Source organism: Zophobas morio, unplaced genomic scaffold (assembly GCF_036711695.1).
Source record: "Zophobas morio isolate AGI-343-1 ecotype UQ-CSIRO unplaced genomic scaffold, CSIRO_AGI_Zmor_V1 ptg000226l, whole genome shotgun sequence".
In the NCBI taxonomy this organism is placed as follows: domain Eukaryota; kingdom Metazoa; phylum Arthropoda; class Insecta; order Coleoptera; family Tenebrionidae; genus Zophobas; species Zophobas morio.
In genome coordinates, this window is record NW_026972330.1 from 63767 (window position 1) to 83331 (window position 19565).

Sequence of the window (19565 nt, forward strand, 5' to 3'; positions counted from 1 at the left end):
GCGGGGACATCCGCGGGTAATATTTGTAGCAGGGGTAATTTACTGAGCTATTCGTATCTTAAGCGAGAAGAGGCGGAGAATGCTTGCAACTCACTTTTATTAACTATAAAGAAGTAGGATACGCGCTAATGATAATACCTATACATATAACGTAAGAACCCTCCTTACCATTATTCTGGCCGCTGTTTTTTTAAGATTATGATATTCGTATAATACACTTTAGATATTTATGCTTAATTCTCTTGAAAAGGGAGGTAAAACTAGGGTGGTAAAGTCATAATCTACATAAAAAGATAAAGTTTTTTATCGGTACTATACAATACCCCACGATTGCGTATAAGATCCTTTTGATATTTTAAATGGTGTTAAATGGACTTGAAGTTTTGCTTGAACCACCTATGTTTCCCATGCAGCCCGGGGGGTTAACCTCGTAGCTGTCCGTTTGGAATGGGAAATATAAATTTGAACGGGAGTAAAAGGACAGTTAAAAATGAGTTGTGATGGCCCAAAAACTGCAACTAGCGAGCAGCAGGTTTCGTGTCTATTGTATCTTTTAGCTACCAAAATGTCTATCTACATCTTTCCTGCCTTACTTAAATTTTAAGCAATGGAAATAATAAATTTATTTGTCTTACACTAATCTGTACACTACATGTCTGGGTTTAACGTTTTTTGTTCTACTTGGTCTTCATATTATATTTTATTATTGTAAGTGTGGAAGTTCTAATCTATTATATATTGCTGTTTGGGTATGTAAAATAATACTGTCCCTTTAGAAAAAAGTTGAAGAAAAAATAAATTGCTTATATTTAGAGCTGAAAAGTCTTCCTAATTATCGAAAATAGTAAGTTAAAGGTTTACTTATAATCGAAGTTATTCTTGTTTATTCTCGAGTAATATTCACCTTCTAAGCTTACGCATCGAGTTTTGCAAACATGAAAATTTCTTAAGAAGGGGTTTAAAAAAACTAAGGCAAGGTTGATATGTCCTTTTGTTCGTTATACGCTTTTTACTGACTTTTAATTCAAATTATTTTATCTTTTTGAGACTATTCGAACTTGGACGCCAGTCGCCCCTGGCTTGTCTACTGGATTCTTCATTCTATGAGCCTGTTAAAGTTGGACATCTCAAAAGAGGAACGATTGAGGTCCCTATTAATCCATGATTCAAAAAATAAGAATTGACGCCGTTCCTAATAGTGCTGTTGGTTTTTTGTCTCTGTGCCAAAATCCTACTGGTGGCTTCGGAGGGGGCCCCCAGCAGCAGTCCCACCTGGCTCCAACGTATGCCTCCGTCTGTGCTCTGTGCACAGTTGGGCTTCCGGAGGCCCTCAGTACGGTTGACAGGTGCGCCACTGTTGTTTCCACTATTTTCTCCTAAGTTAGTTTATATAGCACCTTCATACTTTTTAAAATTATTGCTGCCCTTTGGGTAAAGTGTGTGCATAAATTTGTTAGGAAAATGATGTACCGCTTCCTTGTTTCCTTGAGAAGTAGAGAAGGAGCTTTTATGATGCACGAAGGTTTTATAGTTTCTCTGCAAACTTTAGATTAAGCGACTATAATTTACGTTCACCCCCCTTATGGAGCAAATTAGGCTCTATTTTATGTTTTCCGCTCTCTTATTTTAAAGCACGCTTTCTCTATAACTTGTATATTACGTTCTGTTTTGGCGTAAACTTGTAGGTTGCACTTCTCTTAAAGCGGTTAGCCGTGGCTAGTGTAAATATTTTTTATAAACGCGTCAGGTGGTGAAGTCGACGTTCGGGGCTGCTACTGCGCTGTTGTAGCAGCAAAAGTGTTGCATATCGGCACTCCCGAATTGTTTAAGGGGACGGCCGACTGGATTGGCAGGTATTCGGGCACTTTTTTCTGCAATAAAAAAGCAAACTATCTTTCATTTTTTTAGTTGCCAGACATACGAGGGCGGGCTGTCCGGTTATCCAGGGCTTGAGGCACATGGCGGATACACCTACTGTGGCGTGGCTGCTTTGGTCCTTCTGCAGCGGACTGATGCTATCGACTTGGAGCGGCTCTCTGTTCGTCTGGATTTTGTACTAAATTTTCGGTTTAATGTTTTTTTTTTTTCAGCATTGGTTGGTTCAAAGACAAATGAGCGTTGAGGGTGGCTTCCAGGGCCGCACAAATAAGCTTGTGGATGGCTGTTATTCATTTTGGATAGGTTGTCTTTTTCAACTGATCGATCCCATCCTCCCGCGCAGTAGGCAGAAATTCCTTATTTACTTGTTCTAATGAAGTTCAAGTTTTTTTTTATAGGCGCAGACAGCAGTCACTTCTTTTACAATCGAGGTATATTTAGGCTACCGCCATTGCCTTTAATTTCCTTCGAGTAGATACACTCGCGTTGCTTAGACGCCTTGCAAGAGTACATACTATTTCTTGCTCAGTCTCCTGGCGGAGGGTTTAGGGACAAGCCGGGCGTGTGAGCTTCCTGCTCGCTTCATCTGTATATCTTTTTTAAGCAAGCTCTCCTCCCTAGCCCCCCCGACTACTACCACACTTGCTATGTGTTGAGCGGATTAAGCGCCTGCCAGCACGGAGGTCGAGGCGCTCGGAACACAAGCATCGTTGGCCCTTTCTCGAATCTACTGGTGGTCATCATACGGCGTTATGCCAAGTTTCTGCTAATTATTGCGCCGCAGAGCCCCATCGAACCGAAAATCAACATATGCCTGCACGCTTTTAGGAAAGCAGAAGAGTATTTTTCTGCGTTGGACGGGTTGCACTCCAGGATAGTCGAAGAGCAGTGAGCTCCTCACTAATACGCGGTGTATGCCAGAGCTCGCTACACTAAGCTTTATTGCAAGGAGAGAGATCGCTCTGCCATGTTGACTATATTATTGGGAGTTACTTCCTCGGCCTAACGTTAGAAAAGTTGATGGGACTGTAAAGAAAAGACAGTAGACAATAATATAATAAAATTCGACCTCTTGTTCGAGTATTTTGAAAATTCGCTCGGTTAGAGGGCTGGCCTTGTGCTCTTCTTCCTGGCAGACTTGCTCAATATCTAGAAGTTTTTCGAAGTAGTAATCACGTTCCTTCGTCACTTCCGCAAGTTCCATTTTCAAGTGAGTTACCTGAAAATTGTTAGTTATTAAGGCTGAAGAAAGGTGAAATTTAAGCTAGTAGCTTTTCTTTTAATAAAATTAAGGGCATCAACGTGCTAATTGAAGAAATTCTTTAACTTTGAACTGCGCAGTTGTAAATTAAAAGAAACAGAAGTCACGGTCGGCTATATTGACCGTTATATTTCTAATAACAGGTTTCACTATGTAATATAAAAACACATGCGTCCTACTTAAGTGTCGCATGAGGCTTCAAACTTGACTACTATACACCAGCTGCTTATAAAAAAACAAAAAATTACGGTTTTTTTTAGTGGAGCCAACTCTTCGTTATTAATAGCTGTCTTAGGTAGTGGCGGGAGAGACCGCGTGGTAACGCTGCAGGGGCTCTTAGATGCCTCAGTGGAACAGCGACTTAAACCGACTCTATGCGTGTTTTCAGTTGGAAAGTCAGTGTTGCGCGGATTCTCAAGTCCAGGAGCGTTGGCTTGAAAGAACTTATAAAACCACTGGAGAAATAAAAAATTGTCTTGAAATCTTCCTTTAACTAGGGATTCTACTGGTATGGTCTACTTATGTGTATAGAAAGAACTTTAACAAGAGTAATAATGAAAATTTTAATTTAGAAATTGAGTAAAGTTCAAATATATAGGAAAATTCATATACATAAAGAACTCCCCGTTTAGTAAAACCCTGCTGTAGACACTTAAAATTATTTATCTTTTCATGGTCTTGCCTAGCATCGACCTTAACTTTGTGCATACTAATAGACCCTTACAATCGGATATATTTTATTTACAAATTTAACAAGAATTGATAGTACTGCTAATTTTAGATTACCTGAAAAAATTAATTCGAACATAACACAGTAAGCATAACCTGTTTTTTAAAAGTAATAATTAAAAAAGAAAGAAGTCAATAGCCGTCTTATATATTTAACCAGAAGACAGCTGTTCGACCTTGGAAATGGAAACTCCGGAAAGTTCAGAGATCCATTGACATAGCTGCTGCCTAGACAGGCTTATAGTTCCGGCATTAACTTTCACATTTATTACTGTCATATTTTATAGCTATTATGTAGTATAATTTTAAAAATATATAATAAATTAAGTATTAAAGGTATTACCATAATTTAGATATAGTAGAAAATTGTTTGAACACTTTGATAACACCCTTACAATGCACAGGAACTGCGAAACTAGCATTTAAACGTCCTATATAATTCAGCTATTAGGCGACATATGACTGGCTAAGTTTACAACGTTAAAAGGTTCGTATGTAAAAGACAGTTTGCGAGGGCAAAGTGTGAAAGACAGCGACTCAAGAAAGAAAATATTTAGTGACGGCACAAAAGTGTTATCACTTGTTCTGTACCTTGGACGGGTGTATACACGTTAAAAGCTTTTTGACTCAACAATTCTTGTGTTTTATTATTATTAAGTGCCAGGAGTGTGCTCCCTGTTGGAAACTTTGGGAGCGGCGAAATATTACCGCCCTTCCGGTGTGCAGTGATAGAAAACCGTCGAAACAAGATGTGGAAATGATTCTCCGCCATGCCCAAGAGTGACGCCCACCTTGAGGGATAAGGAATCATAATATTATGGTATCGAATCGTGAGAGGTGGCCGCGTTTTTGGGAATTTGAGCCCTGATGGCTTTTTGAAGGCTATCTTGGTAAAGCGCTACAAACATATTAACTGGGATGAAAAGAAAGTTGTAACGCTTACGTGGTACTTTTATTTTATTCCGTGTTTTATAAAGAAATATATGTAGGTAACATTGTCGTTGAATCGTTCAAAGCTATATCCATTAAACATTCGAAAATCGCAGGCTTTAATTTTAGCTATATTACAAGCCTTTTAATTACTTGTAGGGGAGGTATACCACTTTAATCTTTGTATATCCTCTATACACTCCTTACAGTTTTAGTAAGGTGGATAATACCTTTGGCTTAGAGACGTTTTAAGTCAAGCTAACATTCTTCTGCATTTGTTCCAGCTCGGCTTTATATTGATAATGGTATTACAAATATTACTTATTAACTACATATTTACTCCTTAAACCTCATGCATATAAAAGGCAAAATCGGGATCGCCAAAATAAGCAATTTTTAAAAAAATGACGAACTGCTCAAATTGCAACATTACAACTGTAGCTCGTCCCTAATTTAATAAACTCTTAGGCATGCTATTCATTAAATATCAAGGTTTCATACAAAGGAACTTGCTTTACTATTAAACGGATTCAAGGAAGAAAGGATCCACAATACGTAAACATTGAATTCAACAAACAAGGACTAGTTGTATACAACTCAACGGGGAGTCAAAATAACTTTATTAGAAAATTCTGAAAGGTTTACTAGCTAACTACTGTTTCCACTGCGCTTGCTTCAACAACTGGATCTGCTTCCTTTTCTCTTTACTTAAACAACGGTAGAACTCTTCCACCTTTGGATGAACTTTTACAGATTCTGGACGGAAATCTAGAATCCTCAAGCTAAAGAGCGTGCGTATAAACAATATATTTCCAGAAATATACCAAAACGAAAAAAATAAAAGAAAACCCTTTTAGATGGCGAACTCTGCTTAGAGCGACGTAGACCTGCGTCAGTGGGCAAATAAATCAGGATAACGGTGAGCAGGGCGCTCTACTAGGCGCGAGCGTTACCTGGCCGTAGTCGAACACGTTGGCTAAGTGGCACTCCACCAAGTCCAACGTCATTCCTTGACTTTTGTGGACAGTCAGCGCCCAAGCAAGCTTCAGCGGGACCTGCTCACGAATGCACTCGCCGCTATAGTAAGTGAACGCCTCAAACCTGGCAGGGCCCACCTCTGTAATAAAGTTTAGAGGAAATGGTAGGCAAAAAAAGAAACAGCACCCATAACTATGCCGTTCTGAAACTTAACCACAGGAAAATTGCTGTCCCTGCAAAAAAATTGTTAATAAAATTATAGGCGGTATTAGAGAGTAGCTGGTAAGCAAACCTTTCGTCCCATCCCACAACAACGCCTCGCGAACCGTTAACCAGATTGTCTGGCAGATAATTTTTTAGAAGAACAACCTAAACGAGTAAAGAGAGAAACGGCGACAACGGCAGTGCAGAAAAAAGGACCTGCGCACCGATCTTCAAGTGAATGGTGGACTGCACGTTGGTTTGCCGATCTAGAATCTGAGTTAAACTCTAAATAAAAAATATTGTTGGAAACCGACCAGCTTCAATATAAAAACCGCTAAAAAAACCTCCGAGTTCACTAAATATTCAGAGCTATCTACAGAAGTAAAAGTGCGACAAGGTCCAGGAAGTTCTCTCAAGCGAGAATTATTTTCTTCGTTGACGTCTCGATTGCTTATAGAAATTAATTTGTGTGGGGTGGGCGGGGAAAGCAAAGCACAGAAGGTACAGTGGATATAGTCTGGTAGGCACTATGCCGGTTTCACTCAAGAGGGGGAGCTCTCTGCCTTTCAACAAGGCAGCTGTCTCTTCGGACACAAAGCCAACACGAAGTTCGTTCAGAATTTTTATAAAAGCGGGATCAGTGCGCTGTCGATGAACCGATTTCAACACATGAACCTTCAGTGTAAAACGATAAAGATCAACACTGGCAACCATAAGCTGACAAACAATAATTCCAGTAGTCACTAAGTCTTGTGTTAAAAAAAAAGGACATGGCTTCTACTAGGTTACCGGTATTTACTTTTACTTCGGAAATCTAGTAATACTAGAGGCCGTCCCGACTAAGTTCATAGCTTGTAAGTAAAACTAACTGTTTTTATGGCATCGTTCCACAAGGGCGACTCGAACGCGAAACTGTGCTTTTCGGCATCCACCGGGCTGAGCTGGTAGAAGTCCCCAACCACCACCAGTTGCACTCCTAACAAAGACAGCGTGAAAGGTCCGCTGCAAAAGTAATGATGTATAATACCACCAAAAGGCAGCGAAGATCCTCGACAGGCTCGAGCCACAGCATTGACCAGTTGGAGAACTTCCCCACTTATCATGCTTACTTCGTCGATGATTAACACCTTAAAAACAAAGTTAAAGCCTCCAAAAATAAGGATATAGAAGGAAAAAATATATAACTTTGGTGTTTTTCCATCTATCACAAAGTTTGCGGTTATATAAAGCCTGGAAGGCTACTGTTTCCGCTGTACCTTTACCTAACCCAATACCTGATAACCAATGCCAGAAGTAAGACGAAGAGGAGACGCTCATAGTCTCGCGAGAATAAAGTACCAGAAAAAGAATGCAAGGTTTGGCCTTTAAGTGGGCAGGTTGCTATTCCAGTGGAAGCCGTCACAGCGACAGCACTGGAACCATAGAGCGATTGCAGTTTGTCTTAAACAACAAAGTTGGGTTCCGGAAAGTTAAAAAAATTACATGTATATACCAGCTAAAAAGCGGAGAAGAAAGGACTTCCCTGTGCCGGCCGCACCCGTAAGAAAAAAAGATTCACCTTGAAGTGCGCTCTGTACTACAAGTTTCTGCTCTTGGTTTAATTGATCCTCGCGTGGTATGCTCTCATAGGCAGGGAAAGCTTCACATTTTTCCTTTCTCCTTTCTAGATTTCCCGTTCCAAAATCAGAATTACGAGAGCCAGAGAGCTCCTCTAAGTTGCTAGAGCGGTTCTGTTCATAAGTTTTTTCATTCGTTTTACTATCCGCTGACAGTTTATAAGTATAGTGACCAAAAAAAAATATTTATACCATTCACATTAATAGTAATAATTTTTTTTACTCGAAGCTAAGAGTAATCTAACTGTTATTTATCACCAGGTCTATGAATTTCAAGTATCGTACGAATATAATCTAACGATGGGGAAAAAAAGTAAACTTACCAAAATTTTCGGTAAATCGTGGTTTAAAATTAGATTGTTCAATGGAAGTATCCTTGGGTTGTGAAAAGTAACTATAATGTATAAAGTTTTTCATTTTTTTATTTATTAATCTACCAAGTATGTATAGTTTTTTATATCCTTCAACTTTCATTTAATTTTCTATTACCATTTACCTAACAATTCTAATTAGAACTAACAATACATTATGTAATATAATATATTTTGTTTGACCTTGTTAATAAAGATCAAAGGAAGCCCAGTTTTAAGTTACTACAAAGCATGCATCATATCTTTAAATAATTTTTTTAAGAGTACCCGGAACAAGAGAGGCACGCTGAAGACACGAGAAAATTAGTAGCTTCTTCTTTGGATGGTTTTATTTAAAAATTGACTTCCTTGTGCTCGATCGATTTTAAAAAACACTGCATTAACGAGCTATCAACGGGGTGATAGCGTGCGCTGCGTCCAGTTGTTTGTAACTGATCTTCTGCCAATCATCGATTGGTGTGCTAAGCCGTTGTAGGTGGTAATACGGTAGTAAGGGGTTTAAGCAGGATGTTGAGGAATTGCATCGTTTCGAACATATTACTATACGCAAGTCATGACGCGTTGCGTGAAGAGAGTTAGCTTTAGTACAAAGCAAAGGATGCAGAGTTTGAGCCGTTGTCTTAACCTTGGCCGCTCCAGCACTAGTATACCTGTAGCCGCATAACAGCATATAGCCAATGCTAACCCCTGAATACTTTGCTTGGGAATATCACGGGATTATTTTGGTTTCAAAAACCAGTAGCAGTGGTAAAGCGGTGCGCTTCTTCGCGAAAAAAAGGTTATGCATTTTTCGCAATAATGGTTATTCTCCAACGACCACTCCAATACGGGGGAGTTCGAGGTTTACTAGATATCACTGCAGTTGCTGGTGTAATAATACCGGTGGGCTTTGACGAGGAGGAAACCGCCGTAACAGCTGCATATAAGTCAAGGCAATTGGCTCGTGGGGGTAGGCGGGCTGTGGCATCTCGAGCATATAAAGTGCAAGGAGCAACGGTGACATAAGAATTTTAGTAGTTTTACGGGCGAGCGTCACCTTCAAGTGTATCCTTAAGATGAGGTTTAAGTACAGGAGGGAGGGCTGCAGTGCTCACTTTGTTAAGCATGCCCTTGTGCCAAGCCTGTTCATACGCTTTTGGCTGTTAAGAGAAATGCGCTCTAAAACCTTTAATTTAACAGCTTATGAAAGATTGTGAAAACAAAGAATCTATTTTTATTAAGATGAGGATAATTTGAAAAAGTAAAAGATAAACACATCTTTTAATTGCTTCACTTTTTACCTCTTTAAAGAGCTAATATACCTAATTTTAATTTCATATTTTAGCTTTATGCAACGGCGAAAGTAAGACGAGGAGTTTATTATAACTCTAAATTCATTTTCTTAGGCCAATCGAGACTAAAATTAACAAAGTTTATTGGAACTTATTCAGCTTTATTACGAAGAGGAATGAACGAAATTTGGTAAGGCGTACAGAGTAAATTTGTTTACACTTACATAACAGTCACTGTTACTACTACAATTTTTGTGTTTTGTAGTTACTTTTGTTATTATTAGTATAATTATATACTGGTTAAACCATTTTTGCTAATTTTTTATTACCGTTTTCTTCAGGATAGTTAGGGGCTAATTTTTATTTTCAATGCCTTTATAGCTCGAAGGTGTATATAGTAGTTAAAGGGAAGAGTACAGATTATAGTCGCTTTGTGTTTACAACTACTCCCTTCTACTTCAGTTGCATTTCTACAGAAGTCAATTATTAAGGCTTCTAAATTTAAATTTACTGTCTCAAGCTTTTTTCGGAATACTTTAATAGGCAGCAAACCAATGTAAACTCTTCTCTGTCATCTCCCCAAACGAACTACCTTGAAAGAATTTTTCTATTATGCTACGTTGTAGATTCAAGAGCGCAAAGGCAGCATCTTGAAGTTTATTACCCCCATTACTAAAGTTTTTAGCCCACGTCTTTATAAGAGCGAAGCAGAAGTAGTGACTATTGAAAACTGAGATTTCTCGGGGAAAATTTTTTTTGGGACAAAATACACTTGAACTTTTATAATTTCGGTATGACAACGAACAATTTACATAATAAATATATAATAACATTAACAGAGTGGCCCAAGTCTATTCTATACTCTTGACCAATTTCTTTTTAAATATATGAGTGTGCATACAAAAGGGATCCCGCATCCTCCGAGCAACCAGCTGAAAACCGATCCACTGCTCTTCGGTATGCTTTATCCAAAAAAAGGGCCGCTATAGCTTCCCCCGTTTCCGTGGATGCAGTACGTCTTTGTTCATCATGAAAGGGCGAAGCACTGGAGGCACCACTACACTGCCGTCTTTTTGCTGAAGGGTTTCCAGGATTGCAATAAGCACTCTGGGAATGGCGCAGGCTGTCCCATTTAGAGTATGAACAAACCTTTTCCTTTCTAGTAAATAAAAAAGAAATATAAGACAAGAGAAGGTCTGATTATATAAAGGCTTTATGAAGGCTAATTAAACTAAAATAGGCAAACAAATTGACTAGCAGTGTGAGCTATACAACGGCCGTAGTTTTTAAATTATAGTGGCTTTAAAGGAAACAAAAATAAGCAGACGGTTTTCGTCTCTGTAGCAGATGTTTAATCTTCGGCTTTGATAGTCCGTGCAATTGGAGGCGCTAGACACCTGCGCAGCGCACTTGAGAAGAAGGGGTTTCATTTCATGCAATATGGAAACCTCTCCGAATCGATTCGAACCGGGCAGCCACGCCTCAATATCAATCTTTCGGTACGCCGGATGGCCCAAGTCCCGGGCGGCCATATCAAGCGCCTATCAGTCGCCTTATAGCTTTACATCATTAAGGAAACCGGCCAAAGGGGATGGACCTGCGCATGCAGTCCAAGAGAAGTAAGAAAGTCCCGCTGAAACAAACATATTTCGTGCAACAGTGCGTCACTCTTCTCTAGATCATCTTCAGTTACACAAAAAAGCTCGACTTTGCTGAACTGGTGCACCCGAAACAACCCACGTGAAGACGCTAAGCAGAGCGTTTTTTAAAAGATGCAGAAAATGTAATGAAACTATACCGCCTGCTCCAGCTTCGGCGCGGTACGCTCGGCCAAAACCCACAAGTTTTATCGGAAAACTCTTGCGGGCTGGATAAACTATAATGATTATGAGAAAGAAAAAGAAAGAGTTTGCCAGTACACAGCTCTTGGTAATGAAGGAGGCCAGCCAAAGGGACCTCGGCTGTTCCAGCCAAGCAAAGATCTTCACTTTTTAAACTCAACTTATAAATCTTTTAAAACGAAAAGTGCTATAAAAAAAATTAGGAAAAGAATTGAAGTAAAGGAAACCTGAGTATTGCTGGCTTTGGGCTGAAACCCGCAAGCTGTGACAAATTCTGAACGAATAATATCGGGAGTCATCAGTGGAGTAAAGCCTGAGCCATAAACAAGAGCTTACGGCGAACCGGCAACACCAACAAAAAACTTTGAGTACCGCGAGAGACAGCAAAATTAAAAGCGTACGAAATAAGAGCAACTTCCAATAAGGCCGCTTCGTTCTTCAGATAATAAAAACCGTTACCAGAAACTTTAGAAGCTACCATTTCAGTGGTTTAAATAGAAATAAGAAACAAAAAAAAGTCACATTGATCACCGCAGCCCCGCCAAAATGTGTACTAGTGTTCGCATGCGTTTCTAGAAAATATAAAAGAACCTCCTAAATGTCGCTAAGTAACTTATATGGAACCTAACATACATTTGTACTGGTGTGAAGTGAATATCAAGCAAAACTTTAGAAATAGCGCAAGGACCAATAAAGAAGGCCGTTCACAGAGCAATTCGTATTGGGCTTAAGGTGTTTAGACTTTAAGTAACCGTACACTTTTCATCATCTCCGAAAATTCAAGCAAAGACCAGCAGCACGTATCCAGGTAACTCTTGTCTCCATTTTGTAACTCACTAGCTGCAGATCTCGATTAAAGGGCATCTAGAGCCAATATAGGTAAACAGTGTTTTCGCTATTTAGAGGTTTGCAATCGCTGACTGCAGAATTTTAATTAAAACACTAGTAGAAAAATGCCTACAACAGGTTATTAAAAGTAACAAGTAACGCTAAACACTAGATCAGGGCATGTTCATAACCATGACGTCCAAATACATTATAAAATGATATTTACATAAACGACAAACGAAACTAATTAAGGGTTTGTTAGTACCCTGCTGAAAGTCAACCAGATTCAGCAAACTACAGAGATTAGTGTGATCTCGAGGTTCATAATCAAAAGTAGGTTTTTCCCCAAAAGTAAACATAATTTGGTTTACTGTTTCTGTAAAAAGGTAAAAGTCTAAAAAAGGCTTACAGAAACCCAAATGAAACCTTTAACAGATGGATGTATCAAATTGGGCAACTGTTCCATAAGTAGAAGAAGTTCCTCTTGTTTTCGTTTATATTGATCCTTTAAAATAATTGCGCAATATTAAGATTTAAAAAATAAATCAAAGTATAAAAGAAAAATAGTTTTAACGAGTAACTACTTTGTAGATCCTCATCTTATCTTTAATTTCAAGTAGTTGACCACGAAGTTCTGTGCATCGTTGGTATTGTTCATTTTTTTTAAAATCAGCAAGAATCCTCGTATTTTTATTTTTATCGATGGAATAAGACTTCATTTGACTAATAATCTGGCGAAGCTGTAAAATATAGGGCTTTGCAAACAAAATATAGACCGGGTTACAACAATAACCTCAAGGTGCAAGTCTTCCAAGCGTTTTAGGTCAAATTGTAAGTTCCTCCAAGCTAAGCTTACTTTAAAAGCTTCCATGTTGCTCAAAATTTTGCGTAACGAAAGACGTGGTCTTTGAAGAATGCGCCTGACTAATTGTTTCTTTGGAGGTTCAAAAAAGCCTTCCATTTTTTCATAACTCGAACTACAAGAAGTAGATTTTACTTCGCTTTTTAACAAATGCATGTTAGTGTTTGTGTTATAACAGGCAAATAATTTTTTTATAAACTTTTCATTGCACAAAGTTCCTTTTTTGTGTAACGCTCTTAAAAGTATAACATAGCGGAAGTGGTGCAAGAAGAGACCGCCAGAAAACTCCATGTACAAGGAAAAATGCATAAGCAGTCGGTCACTTCTTTGCAAGTATCGCTTTCTAAGTGCTCGAATGTGTTCAATTTTAAACACTCGTATACCAAGGCTAATAAACCCTATCATGACCTATTTCCCCTCACCCCCTCTTCCTTCCCAAACAGTATGGTTGGATATGTAGATGATTGTTTGAAGAGAACCTAACTGACTTTAAAATTGCTAGTAACCAAAATTTTTATTAACAAAAACCCAACTAAGTTTGCTTTTGCCATAAAAGTTAATTAAAGTGAAAAAAAAAAATTAACAAGAATAAAGTTTTAGGTAACATGCATTGTTACAGGCAAGTATTTTCCAGTTATATTACTTTTCTCAAATGAATCCTCTTATGATGTTAACATGAACTTTGAACCTTTAGTTTTCCTTAATTCATGCAAACTTTAATTTTTTTTATTGACGAAGAGAAATTTTTTCTCAGGTCTAGTGAAGTAGCCACGCTACAATTGTGAGGGCTTTCCCAAGGAAGAAGAGGTTCATTCACTTTCTCGTAGACCATTATACTATATCCGTCCTAGGTTTTTACTGTAAAGGGCGTTTTTGAAATTTCAAATAGAGGTTGGCGCTGTTTGTGTTGGTAGCAACTGTAGAATCAGCGATGTTAACTAATCTTAAGAGCTTTTTCTTGAAACAGGGAAGCTTTTTTAGCTCCGTTTCCCTTTATATATCTTCTGCGACGTATTTTTTCCCCTTTTTTCGGATTTCACTTGAAATTAAAACATTCTAAAGTATGTGTACTTGTAGGCTAAGTTTTTTAACTAAAATTGTTTTCTTTGAATTATAATTTTTTCCCTTTTGTATAACGTTATTAAATTATTATTACAAAGGAATTACGTATATTCTAATAAGATTTTTAAAGCTCTTTATTCCATAATGGATGATTTTGATTTTGATCTCGATTTCACCGAAGAAATTGACGAAAAAACCGTACTCTTACTTACAATTTATAACTTACTATTAATAATATAAACTTTTAGGAAGAACAGGGTGAGTTAAATATTATTGAAAGTGCTATATCGTTGAGAGGTTAATTGAAAACCTATAGAAATTTATCTATGCTCTTAATAAGTATAGGGAGTTAAGATTGGATATTTATAATTATAAAATACTTATATATATATATTAGAGGTAGAAAGTCTTAGCTCTGAAGCCAACACTATTAAGCTCAAGCCATTTAACTTAGATAAAAATGCTATTACCAGACTTTCCCCTACTAACCAGTATACTTCCTTGAGTGAGTCTTTTCAATATACAAATTTTCTTTTACTTGTAAAATTTTAATGATTTGTTTTCTAGAAAAGAGTAGCGAAAAAGGAGAACATGAGGAGGGCGAGCTATCCGTTGAAGGTATTTTTTGGCCTTATAATTATTGAGCCTTCTCATGTTATCTTTATATTCCACTCGTTTAGTTCTAAATGTCACTGTTAAGAGAAAAGATCGTACTCCAGAGCAGACATCGACACGTTCTTCGGAAAGCGTTCGTTTTTCTATTAGTTTATGGTCTGAAGGCGGAGAACGCATTAAAATACTCAAACATATTTTTTTATCGACCAGTCTTCTTTTTGTCGCCGCCTAGACCGTAGATCCGACCTTCTCCATAGAACTGACCTGCACTTAAAAAAAAGTTTTTTGATGGACTATGACTTTCCCTCTATTAACGTAATATCTTTTAAGGCAGTTCTTTTCTTTTTGACGCACTTGTGTTATCACCGCAGTCCGGTAATTATGAAGACGCTTGGGTCTCCAGCTACGATAGAGCTAAAAGTTTGTTGTTAGCTGCTAAGAGAAGGCGCGAGCACGTAACTATTGGTTGTGTTTTTCTACTTTTTATAACTTTTAAGTTTGCTGAAAGGGCGAGGACCACCCACTATCATCAAGGCAACCCGATAGGGACGCCAGTACAAAAGTTGGCAGCACAAGTCATCTTTCTTCAAACTTGTTAAGCAGACTTTCAGTCATGTTTCACACGCACACTCCTTACGGCAAAGAAGGCGCTCGCCTTATTAATAAGCCTTCTGTAAATTTACGAAGTGATGAGACGCACGAAAAAAAGGCTGTTACCAATAGACTTAGTAAAACCGCTCACATTAGAGAGTGGGATAAGGGAAAAAACGAATTTTGGAGCGACACTGTCGCCACCAGTGGTGATTATATAGATAGCCGAGTTACCGCTGAGGGCCCCCCAGTCAAGACGAGACTTGCAGAGTCCACAGAAAAAAAGCGTCGCAACATTGCTGTGAACAAAAATGTTTCAGAAAGTCATAATAAATCTCTTGGGACAGAAAAGTACAAGCGATATAGAAGACGCAAGGATAGAGGTTAATAAGTCAAAGATTGAGGAACCTTTGCAATATTACTCGTTATAACTTCTTGGCGGCTTTGCTCTGCTTTCTCCGTTTGCTTTTACCCCTTCCCAATGAAAAAAAGTACTTATTAAAAATACATTTTGCTAACTATGTAACAAGCAATTTTTAATAAAGGTTTATTACTATTTGCCTTCGTTTTTTCTAAAAACCATTATTTTAAGTGCCTTTAGCTTAATAAGTTTATAATGCTCGTGTGTTCAACTTTTTTTACCTCAAAAATTGGCAGTATCCCACTTGTGCAGTCTGACCTTTGCGAGAGCTTTTTTTTTCAAATGCTCAACATTTAAGCATATATATAACTTTGCATATGCACATTAACGAATTGCTTTGGTAATAAACGTTACTTTACAAAGTGTAGAAAGTTTATTATGCTATAAGAAAGAGAGAAACAAAAAATGCTTCCCACCTTGAAAGTGAAATAAAGTTGTATTTAAGTCAAATCCTTTTAATAACTATCCTAGTATTGCCTTTAGATCTTTCAAGTATTAAATACTTTACTATATTTTTAGGATTACTTTTTTTTAATTTCTTCACATATATATTTCTTTTTACTTACACAGTCAAACCTTTTGTAATATATAATTATAACAAAGCAGAAAAATATAACTATCAGTTAAAGTCACTTAAGTTACCTCAAAAAATCCTGTAATCTCATTTGATGCCCTTACCTGCCTTTTTTTTTATAATTTAAATCTATTTTTTGTAGAGGGAGAAGGGCGGAGTAAATGTCCCTCCCTTCAATCGCAAACTCTCATTTCGTTGCAAGTTCCGAGCGTAACCTCGAAAAGATTAAGTTTTACTCGTTACGTAAAATTTTTAGAATTTAGAATTTGTATTATTCGACATAAAAGCAATATATCGCTTTAATCGAAAATAAAGGGAAGTTATTCTCGAGAATATTTTGATATATTTGTCTAGATTTTACCCCCTGCGGAGCGATGTCCTAACAAGATTGTTTAGTTCGTTTAAGTTAACCTTTTGAAATTTAAAAAAATACGAGTGTTTTATGCCTAAATTCTTGTTTAAATATCTTTGTCTGAGATATTGCGTAGTATCCTACGGAAGGGCCTTGGAGGTTACCACCATTAATTTGGTCTTCTTGCTATTTTCTTCAAACATCGCACACGTCGGCACTTTCACTTAAGTCGCGCTAAGACCTTCCCACCGCGACTAATAGCGGACACCCACCAGTTTCTACTCCTAAAACGTACACCACATCACTTTAACTTTTCACTGTTTATAGCTCACATCTGATTTTTCTTGGTAGCTGGAACAAGAGTAATTGGGAATTTAATCTGTTAGCTTTCCCATCAATCCTTTTTTGTCAATCCTTGGTAGCTTGAGTAAGTTTTTTCGTAGTTACATACCAGTAAATTTTTTTTAATTTGTAGGGAATTGTAAGCGTAACCACCAGACAAGAAAAATGCGAGTTGGCACCGCGAAAATGGAATCCACGGCTTTGAGCTTCGCGACCATGCCCTAACCATTGAGCTAGGGCGACAACTCACTCCTTTGGTCAATAAATTACTTATACAACTTTTATTACATACTAACCTTAGTTTTTTTTTTTTTCAAGTAAAGGCCCCTACTCACGTAGTCTTCCGAGTTGATTGTAGCGCTTTTAACAGTGATACGGATATAAAGAGAGTTACAAGATTACTAAATTATTCTTTAACTGCACTAAAAAGTTAATGACAAGAGACTGGGCTTGTGTTTCTTTTGAATATTACATAAATAATAAACTACATATGGTAATGTGCATATCCTAGGTTTTACAGCATGTCAGCTTGTGATAGGTAGGGGGGCTCTTATAAGGATCTACTATTGGCTAAACACGGAAAGTGTAAGTAGCGTAGCGTTTAAGAAGGCTAAGTAAAACAAGACCAGTAAAAGGCAACCTCCGGGTAAAGTAACCGTGCGATAGTTCGTGTTTTTATTTTTCTTTTGCGTTCCCATCAGTTTATTATAATATATTTAATTAATGCTATAGCAACTTTTAGGTTTATATTTAAACATTATTTCTATTTATACCGTTCCTTGTTAATTAAAGGTCACAAATTAAAGTGAATATACCGTTACCGCTGATACATTTTAACAACATACGAAGGCAATTACATAATAGTTCTTGCTATTTGTTTATAGTTTTTATTGTTTTACTTTACGTAATACTAATAGAGGGTTGGAGAAGTGGACGAACTATTAATACTAACAGACATTTCTAAAGCAGTCTAAGTACATTTTATTAGCGTAGTCTTAGTTACACGGTTTGATGAACTGAGAATTTATAATGCGCGCAAATCAAAAATAACGTGCTCTCTTAAAATACTTAGCGTCTCAGCTACTCAGAATTTTTTTGCATTTGACTTGATCTTAGGATGTTTATACATGCAAAAATGCCTTTAACGCTGATTTACCCAATGTAAGTTTTTTGTAAAAATATATTTCTTTGACCTTAATTTTTAAGAAAATTCAGCACTGCATTATGCATTATTCGTGCGTCTCGAAAACAGTTTCACATACCGGGCATATAACTAATCCTTATTATCGTTTGTTTTCTTTTTTTATTATAAATTAGTATGCGAAAGTCCAGCTTGACTCCATTAAAGCACACTTTTATAGAGCCAAAAGAGCTTTCAGCCGACTACGACGGCCGAGTTATTATCCACAAAGACATAAGGCGGTATTTCCATATTTGTTGGGGCTGGGCCTTGGACAGTAATTTCGTTTAATAGTAAGCCGGTAAAGCAATTCGGTTAGTGAGTTACCCTTTCGAATCCGGCCGGAAATGTCGTAGTGGGAACCGTGACATGGGCAGAACCATCCACCATAATCCCCGGCCTGGTAACGTAGACGAAAAAGGATATTATCATATGAATGATAATGATAATTCTAAGAGTACCTCCCCCACAGGGATGCAGCCTAGATGGGTGCACACGCCAATCATTATTAAGTATCTTGGGTCCTTCACCCGATCGCTGCGGATGTACCTTTTTTTATAAAAGAAGAAAAACAATACTTCAAAAGGTAACCTATCCGCTTCGGGGTGGCGAAGAGAGGTGATATCCACACTGTTGGCCTCGTCAATCTCTTCTTGAGTGCGGTGACGGATAAACAACGGCTTCCCCCTCCACATTACCGAAATGGAGGAACCCTCCGGAATATCTTTTATACCAACTTCAAGCAAATTCGTTATTAAAGAGAATTTACTTACAAATATTAAGTAATCTCAATTTACAAACTTAAAGAAAAAACACTGCTTATGTATTTTTAGTGACCATAAACATAGAAGCTTACGCACCTTCCACTTTGGCTAAAGCTAAAACATCCTCAGAGGGAGCCATATAGCCTACTAGTGAGTGTACCTGGTAAAAGGTAGCAAAGATAAGATAGAACGCATAAAAAATTTGCTAAAGTGATAATAAATTTTTAAAGATGGAAATTAAATCCTAAACAACTTTTAAAAAAAAATTTCTAAAAAAAGCAAAATTATAAGGGCTAAACGGCCTAAATAAAAACTACAAAAACCACAAGGCAGGAAGATCCAGAAATTAAAAACTGTTTTTTTTTTTAATAACTTGGTATTATACAATATTTTTAGCGGATATAGATCCTGCAATAGCGGCCCCTCCAGTCATAAGATAAGTAAAAACGCGGCTTTTCTGGTATTCACCCCTATAATCACGGCCTGTTCCCCTGCGATAACAGTCGAAGGAAGGGGGCTCTAGATCCGTGTGTGCAAAGCGAATTGCACCAAGCAAAGAAAGGGCTGTGGACCTGTATACTTTAAACCTATTTTTATTAAAAATTAAGATCTTCAAACAAAAATTTCTTTTGGTAAAATAGATAATTTTAATTAGGCAACAAGATGTGTAATAAGTAAAAGCAAGAAGCTTACTTATTACTGTTATATACTTTTAAGGGATCGTTGAAGGTACTATTAGAAACGGTCGGCTTTACCCATTGCTTCACGTGAAGCAAAGAAGCGGAAGATATCACGGACGAAAGAGTGGATTTTACAGAGTTACTCAAACAAAACATTGACTTTTTTAAAATAGACAATACTCTTAATTAGATATAAGGCACAAAGTTGTGGTTCT

The 19565-nt window shown here is 37.5% G+C and overlaps 6 protein-coding genes and 2 long non-coding RNA genes across 10 annotated transcripts; 3 read left to right on the forward strand and 5 right to left on the reverse strand.

Annotated features, from left to right (window-relative positions):
- Nucleotides 1–491: 491 nt before the first annotated feature.
- LOC135146381 (protein farnesyltransferase subunit beta-like) lies at nucleotides 492–2927 on the forward strand. Of its 2 annotated transcripts, none has more exons than XM_064078555.1 (13): nucleotides 492–532; nucleotides 814–855; nucleotides 913–977; nucleotides 1048–1147; nucleotides 1200–1346; nucleotides 1458–1522; nucleotides 1748–1853; nucleotides 1909–2038; nucleotides 2091–2220; nucleotides 2277–2309; nucleotides 2373–2442; nucleotides 2500–2611; nucleotides 2663–2927. In XM_064078555.1, the coding sequence occupies exons 4-13, from the start codon at nucleotides 1104–1106 to the stop codon at nucleotides 2768–2770; spliced, it is 945 nt and encodes a 314-aa protein (XP_063934625.1). In that variant the 5' UTR covers nucleotides 492–532; nucleotides 814–855; nucleotides 913–977; nucleotides 1048–1103; the 3' UTR covers nucleotides 2771–2927. The 2 variants fall into 2 exon arrangements, with proteins under 2 accessions (XP_063934625.1, XP_063934623.1); XM_064078553.1 differs by having other exon boundaries at nucleotides 499–532; nucleotides 777–855.
- LOC135146382 (microtubule-associated protein RP/EB family member 1-like) lies at nucleotides 2803–4286 on the reverse strand. The gene is made up of 7 exons (XM_064078556.1): nucleotides 4212–4286; nucleotides 4026–4155; nucleotides 3926–3964; nucleotides 3752–3858; nucleotides 3388–3654; nucleotides 2948–3097; nucleotides 2803–2880 (listed from the first exon to the last, which is right to left on the reverse strand). Exons 2-7 carry the CDS (start codon nucleotides 4144–4146, stop codon nucleotides 2818–2820), a joined length of 747 nt encoding a protein of 248 aa, XP_063934626.1. The 5' UTR covers nucleotides 4147–4155; nucleotides 4212–4286; the 3' UTR covers nucleotides 2803–2817.
- A 483-nt stretch (nucleotides 4287–4769) lies between these two features.
- On the forward strand, nucleotides 4770–5239 carry LOC135146397 (uncharacterized). The gene is made up of 3 exons (XR_010283803.1): nucleotides 4770–4962; nucleotides 5018–5103; nucleotides 5164–5239. It is a non-coding gene; the product is annotated as an uncharacterized LOC135146397 (long non-coding RNA).
- Nucleotides 5240–5449: 210 nt separating this feature from the next.
- On the reverse strand, nucleotides 5450–7988 carry LOC135146391 (ATP-dependent DNA helicase PIF1-like). The gene is made up of 14 exons (XM_064078564.1): nucleotides 7920–7988; nucleotides 7473–7745; nucleotides 7319–7420; nucleotides 7166–7254; nucleotides 7008–7107; nucleotides 6850–6956; nucleotides 6486–6655; nucleotides 6325–6430; nucleotides 6197–6265; nucleotides 6069–6145; nucleotides 5963–6009; nucleotides 5752–5915; nucleotides 5648–5685; nucleotides 5450–5580 (listed from the first exon to the last, which is right to left on the reverse strand). The coding sequence occupies exons 5-14, from the start codon at nucleotides 7081–7083 to the stop codon at nucleotides 5451–5453; spliced, it is 984 nt and encodes a 327-aa protein (XP_063934634.1). The 5' UTR covers nucleotides 7084–7107; nucleotides 7166–7254; nucleotides 7319–7420; nucleotides 7473–7745; nucleotides 7920–7988; the 3' UTR covers nucleotide 5450.
- A 2148-nt stretch (nucleotides 7989–10136) lies between these two features.
- LOC135146386 (uncharacterized) lies at nucleotides 10137–13049 on the reverse strand. Its single transcript, XM_064078561.1, has 12 exons — nucleotides 12701–13049; nucleotides 12492–12647; nucleotides 12334–12412; nucleotides 12173–12283; nucleotides 11452–11553; nucleotides 11307–11392; nucleotides 11158–11248; nucleotides 11037–11105; nucleotides 10836–10987; nucleotides 10687–10779; nucleotides 10566–10635; nucleotides 10137–10397 (listed from the first exon to the last, which is right to left on the reverse strand). The coding sequence occupies exons 1-12, from the start codon at nucleotides 12923–12925 to the stop codon at nucleotides 10222–10224; spliced, it is 1410 nt and encodes a 469-aa protein (XP_063934631.1). The 5' UTR covers nucleotides 12926–13049; the 3' UTR covers nucleotides 10137–10221.
- A 733-nt stretch (nucleotides 13050–13782) lies between these two features.
- On the forward strand, nucleotides 13783–15543 carry LOC135146389 (uncharacterized). Its single transcript, XM_064078563.1, has 9 exons — nucleotides 13783–13830; nucleotides 13962–14029; nucleotides 14080–14128; nucleotides 14229–14336; nucleotides 14399–14449; nucleotides 14512–14579; nucleotides 14657–14761; nucleotides 14818–14901; nucleotides 14955–15543. Exons 2-9 carry the CDS (start codon nucleotides 13976–13978, stop codon nucleotides 15423–15425), a joined length of 990 nt encoding a protein of 329 aa, XP_063934633.1. The 5' UTR covers nucleotides 13783–13830; nucleotides 13962–13975; the 3' UTR covers nucleotides 15426–15543.
- On the reverse strand, nucleotides 15165–15768 carry LOC135146390 (uncharacterized). Its single transcript, XR_010283800.1, has 3 exons — nucleotides 15680–15768; nucleotides 15446–15511; nucleotides 15165–15336 (listed from the first exon to the last, which is right to left on the reverse strand). It is a non-coding gene; the product is annotated as an uncharacterized LOC135146390 (long non-coding RNA).
- A 2252-nt stretch (nucleotides 15769–18020) lies between these two features.
- LOC135146384 (uncharacterized) lies at nucleotides 18021–19541 on the reverse strand. Of its 2 annotated transcripts, XM_064078559.1 has the most exons (7): nucleotides 19364–19541; nucleotides 19056–19257; nucleotides 18767–18830; nucleotides 18498–18642; nucleotides 18368–18443; nucleotides 18234–18306; nucleotides 18021–18175 (listed from the first exon to the last, which is right to left on the reverse strand). In XM_064078559.1, exons 1-7 carry the CDS (start codon nucleotides 19504–19506, stop codon nucleotides 18102–18104), a joined length of 777 nt encoding a protein of 258 aa, XP_063934629.1. In that variant the 5' UTR covers nucleotides 19507–19541; the 3' UTR covers nucleotides 18021–18101. The 2 variants fall into 2 exon arrangements, with proteins under 2 accessions (XP_063934629.1, XP_063934628.1); XM_064078558.1 differs by having other exon boundaries at nucleotides 18368–18642.
- Between the last annotated feature and the right edge of the window lie 24 nt (nucleotides 19542–19565).

Bases quoted from the DNA above. Each gene is read 5' to 3' on its own strand.
- LOC135146382 (XM_064078556.1), bottom strand. From the start codon at position 4,146: ATGACAGTAATAAATGTGAAAGTTAATGCCGGAACTATAAGCCTGTCT. The intron at 3,859-3,925 runs GTAATCTAAAAT...TCCGATTGTAAG, and splicing joins GTTCGAATTAATTTTTTCAG to GGTCTATTAGTATGCACAAA. The intron at 3,098-3,387 runs GTAATTTTTTGT...AACAATTTTCAG, and splicing joins TGGCTCCACTAAAAAAAACC to GTAACTCACTTGAAAATGGA.
- LOC135146389 (XM_064078563.1), top strand. From the start codon at position 13,976: ATGGATGATTTTGATTTTGATCTCGATTTCACCGAAGAAATTGACGAA. The intron at 14,337-14,398 runs GTGAGTCTTTTC...TTTGTTTTCTAG, and splicing joins TAACCAGTATACTTCCTTGA to AAAAGAGTAGCGAAAAAGGA. The intron at 14,762-14,817 runs GTAATATCTTTT...TTATCACCGCAG, and splicing joins ATGACTTTCCCTCTATTAAC to TCCGGTAATTATGAAGACGC.
- LOC135146381 (XM_064078555.1), top strand. From the start codon at position 1,104: ATGAGCCTGTTAAAGTTGGACATCTCAAAAGAGGAACGATTGAG. The intron at 1,854-1,908 runs GTATTCGGGCAC...TCATTTTTTTAG, and splicing joins ACGGCCGACTGGATTGGCAG to TTGCCAGACATACGAGGGCG. The intron at 2,039-2,090 runs GTTCGTCTGGAT...TTTTTTTTTCAG, and splicing joins TCGACTTGGAGCGGCTCTCT to CATTGGTTGGTTCAAAGACA.
- LOC135146386 (XM_064078561.1), bottom strand. From the start codon at position 12,925: ATGCATTTGTTAAAAAGCGAAGTAAAATCTACTTCTTGTAGTTCGAGT. The intron at 12,648-12,700 runs GTTATTGTTGTA...TATATTTTACAG, and splicing joins TGGAAGACTTGCACCTTGAG to CTTCGCCAGATTATTAGTCA. The intron at 10,636-10,686 runs GTTTCCATATTG...TGCGCTGCGCAG, and splicing joins GTTCGAATCGATTCGGAGAG to GTGTCTAGCGCCTCCAATTG.
- LOC135146384 (XM_064078558.1), bottom strand. From the start codon at position 19,506: ATGTTTTGTTTGAGTAACTCTGTAAAATCCACTCTTTCGTCCGTGATA. The intron at 19,258-19,363 runs GTAAGCTTCTTG...TAATAAAAATAG, and splicing joins AAAGTATATAACAGTAATAA to GTTTAAAGTATACAGGTCCA. The intron at 18,831-19,055 runs GTATAATACCAA...ACCTTTTACCAG, and splicing joins CTATATCCGCTAAAAATATT to GTACACTCACTAGTAGGCTA.
- LOC135146391 (XM_064078564.1), bottom strand. From the start codon at position 7,083: ATGATAAGTGGGGAAGTTCTCCAACTGGTCAATGCTGTGGCTCGAGCC. The intron at 6,431-6,485 runs GTACCTTCTGTG...AATTTCTATAAG, and splicing joins CCTACCAGACTATATCCACT to CAATCGAGACGTCAACGAAG. The intron at 5,916-5,962 runs GTGCTGTTTCTT...ACTTTATTACAG, and splicing joins TCAGAACGGCATAGTTATGG to AGGTGGGCCCTGCCAGGTTT.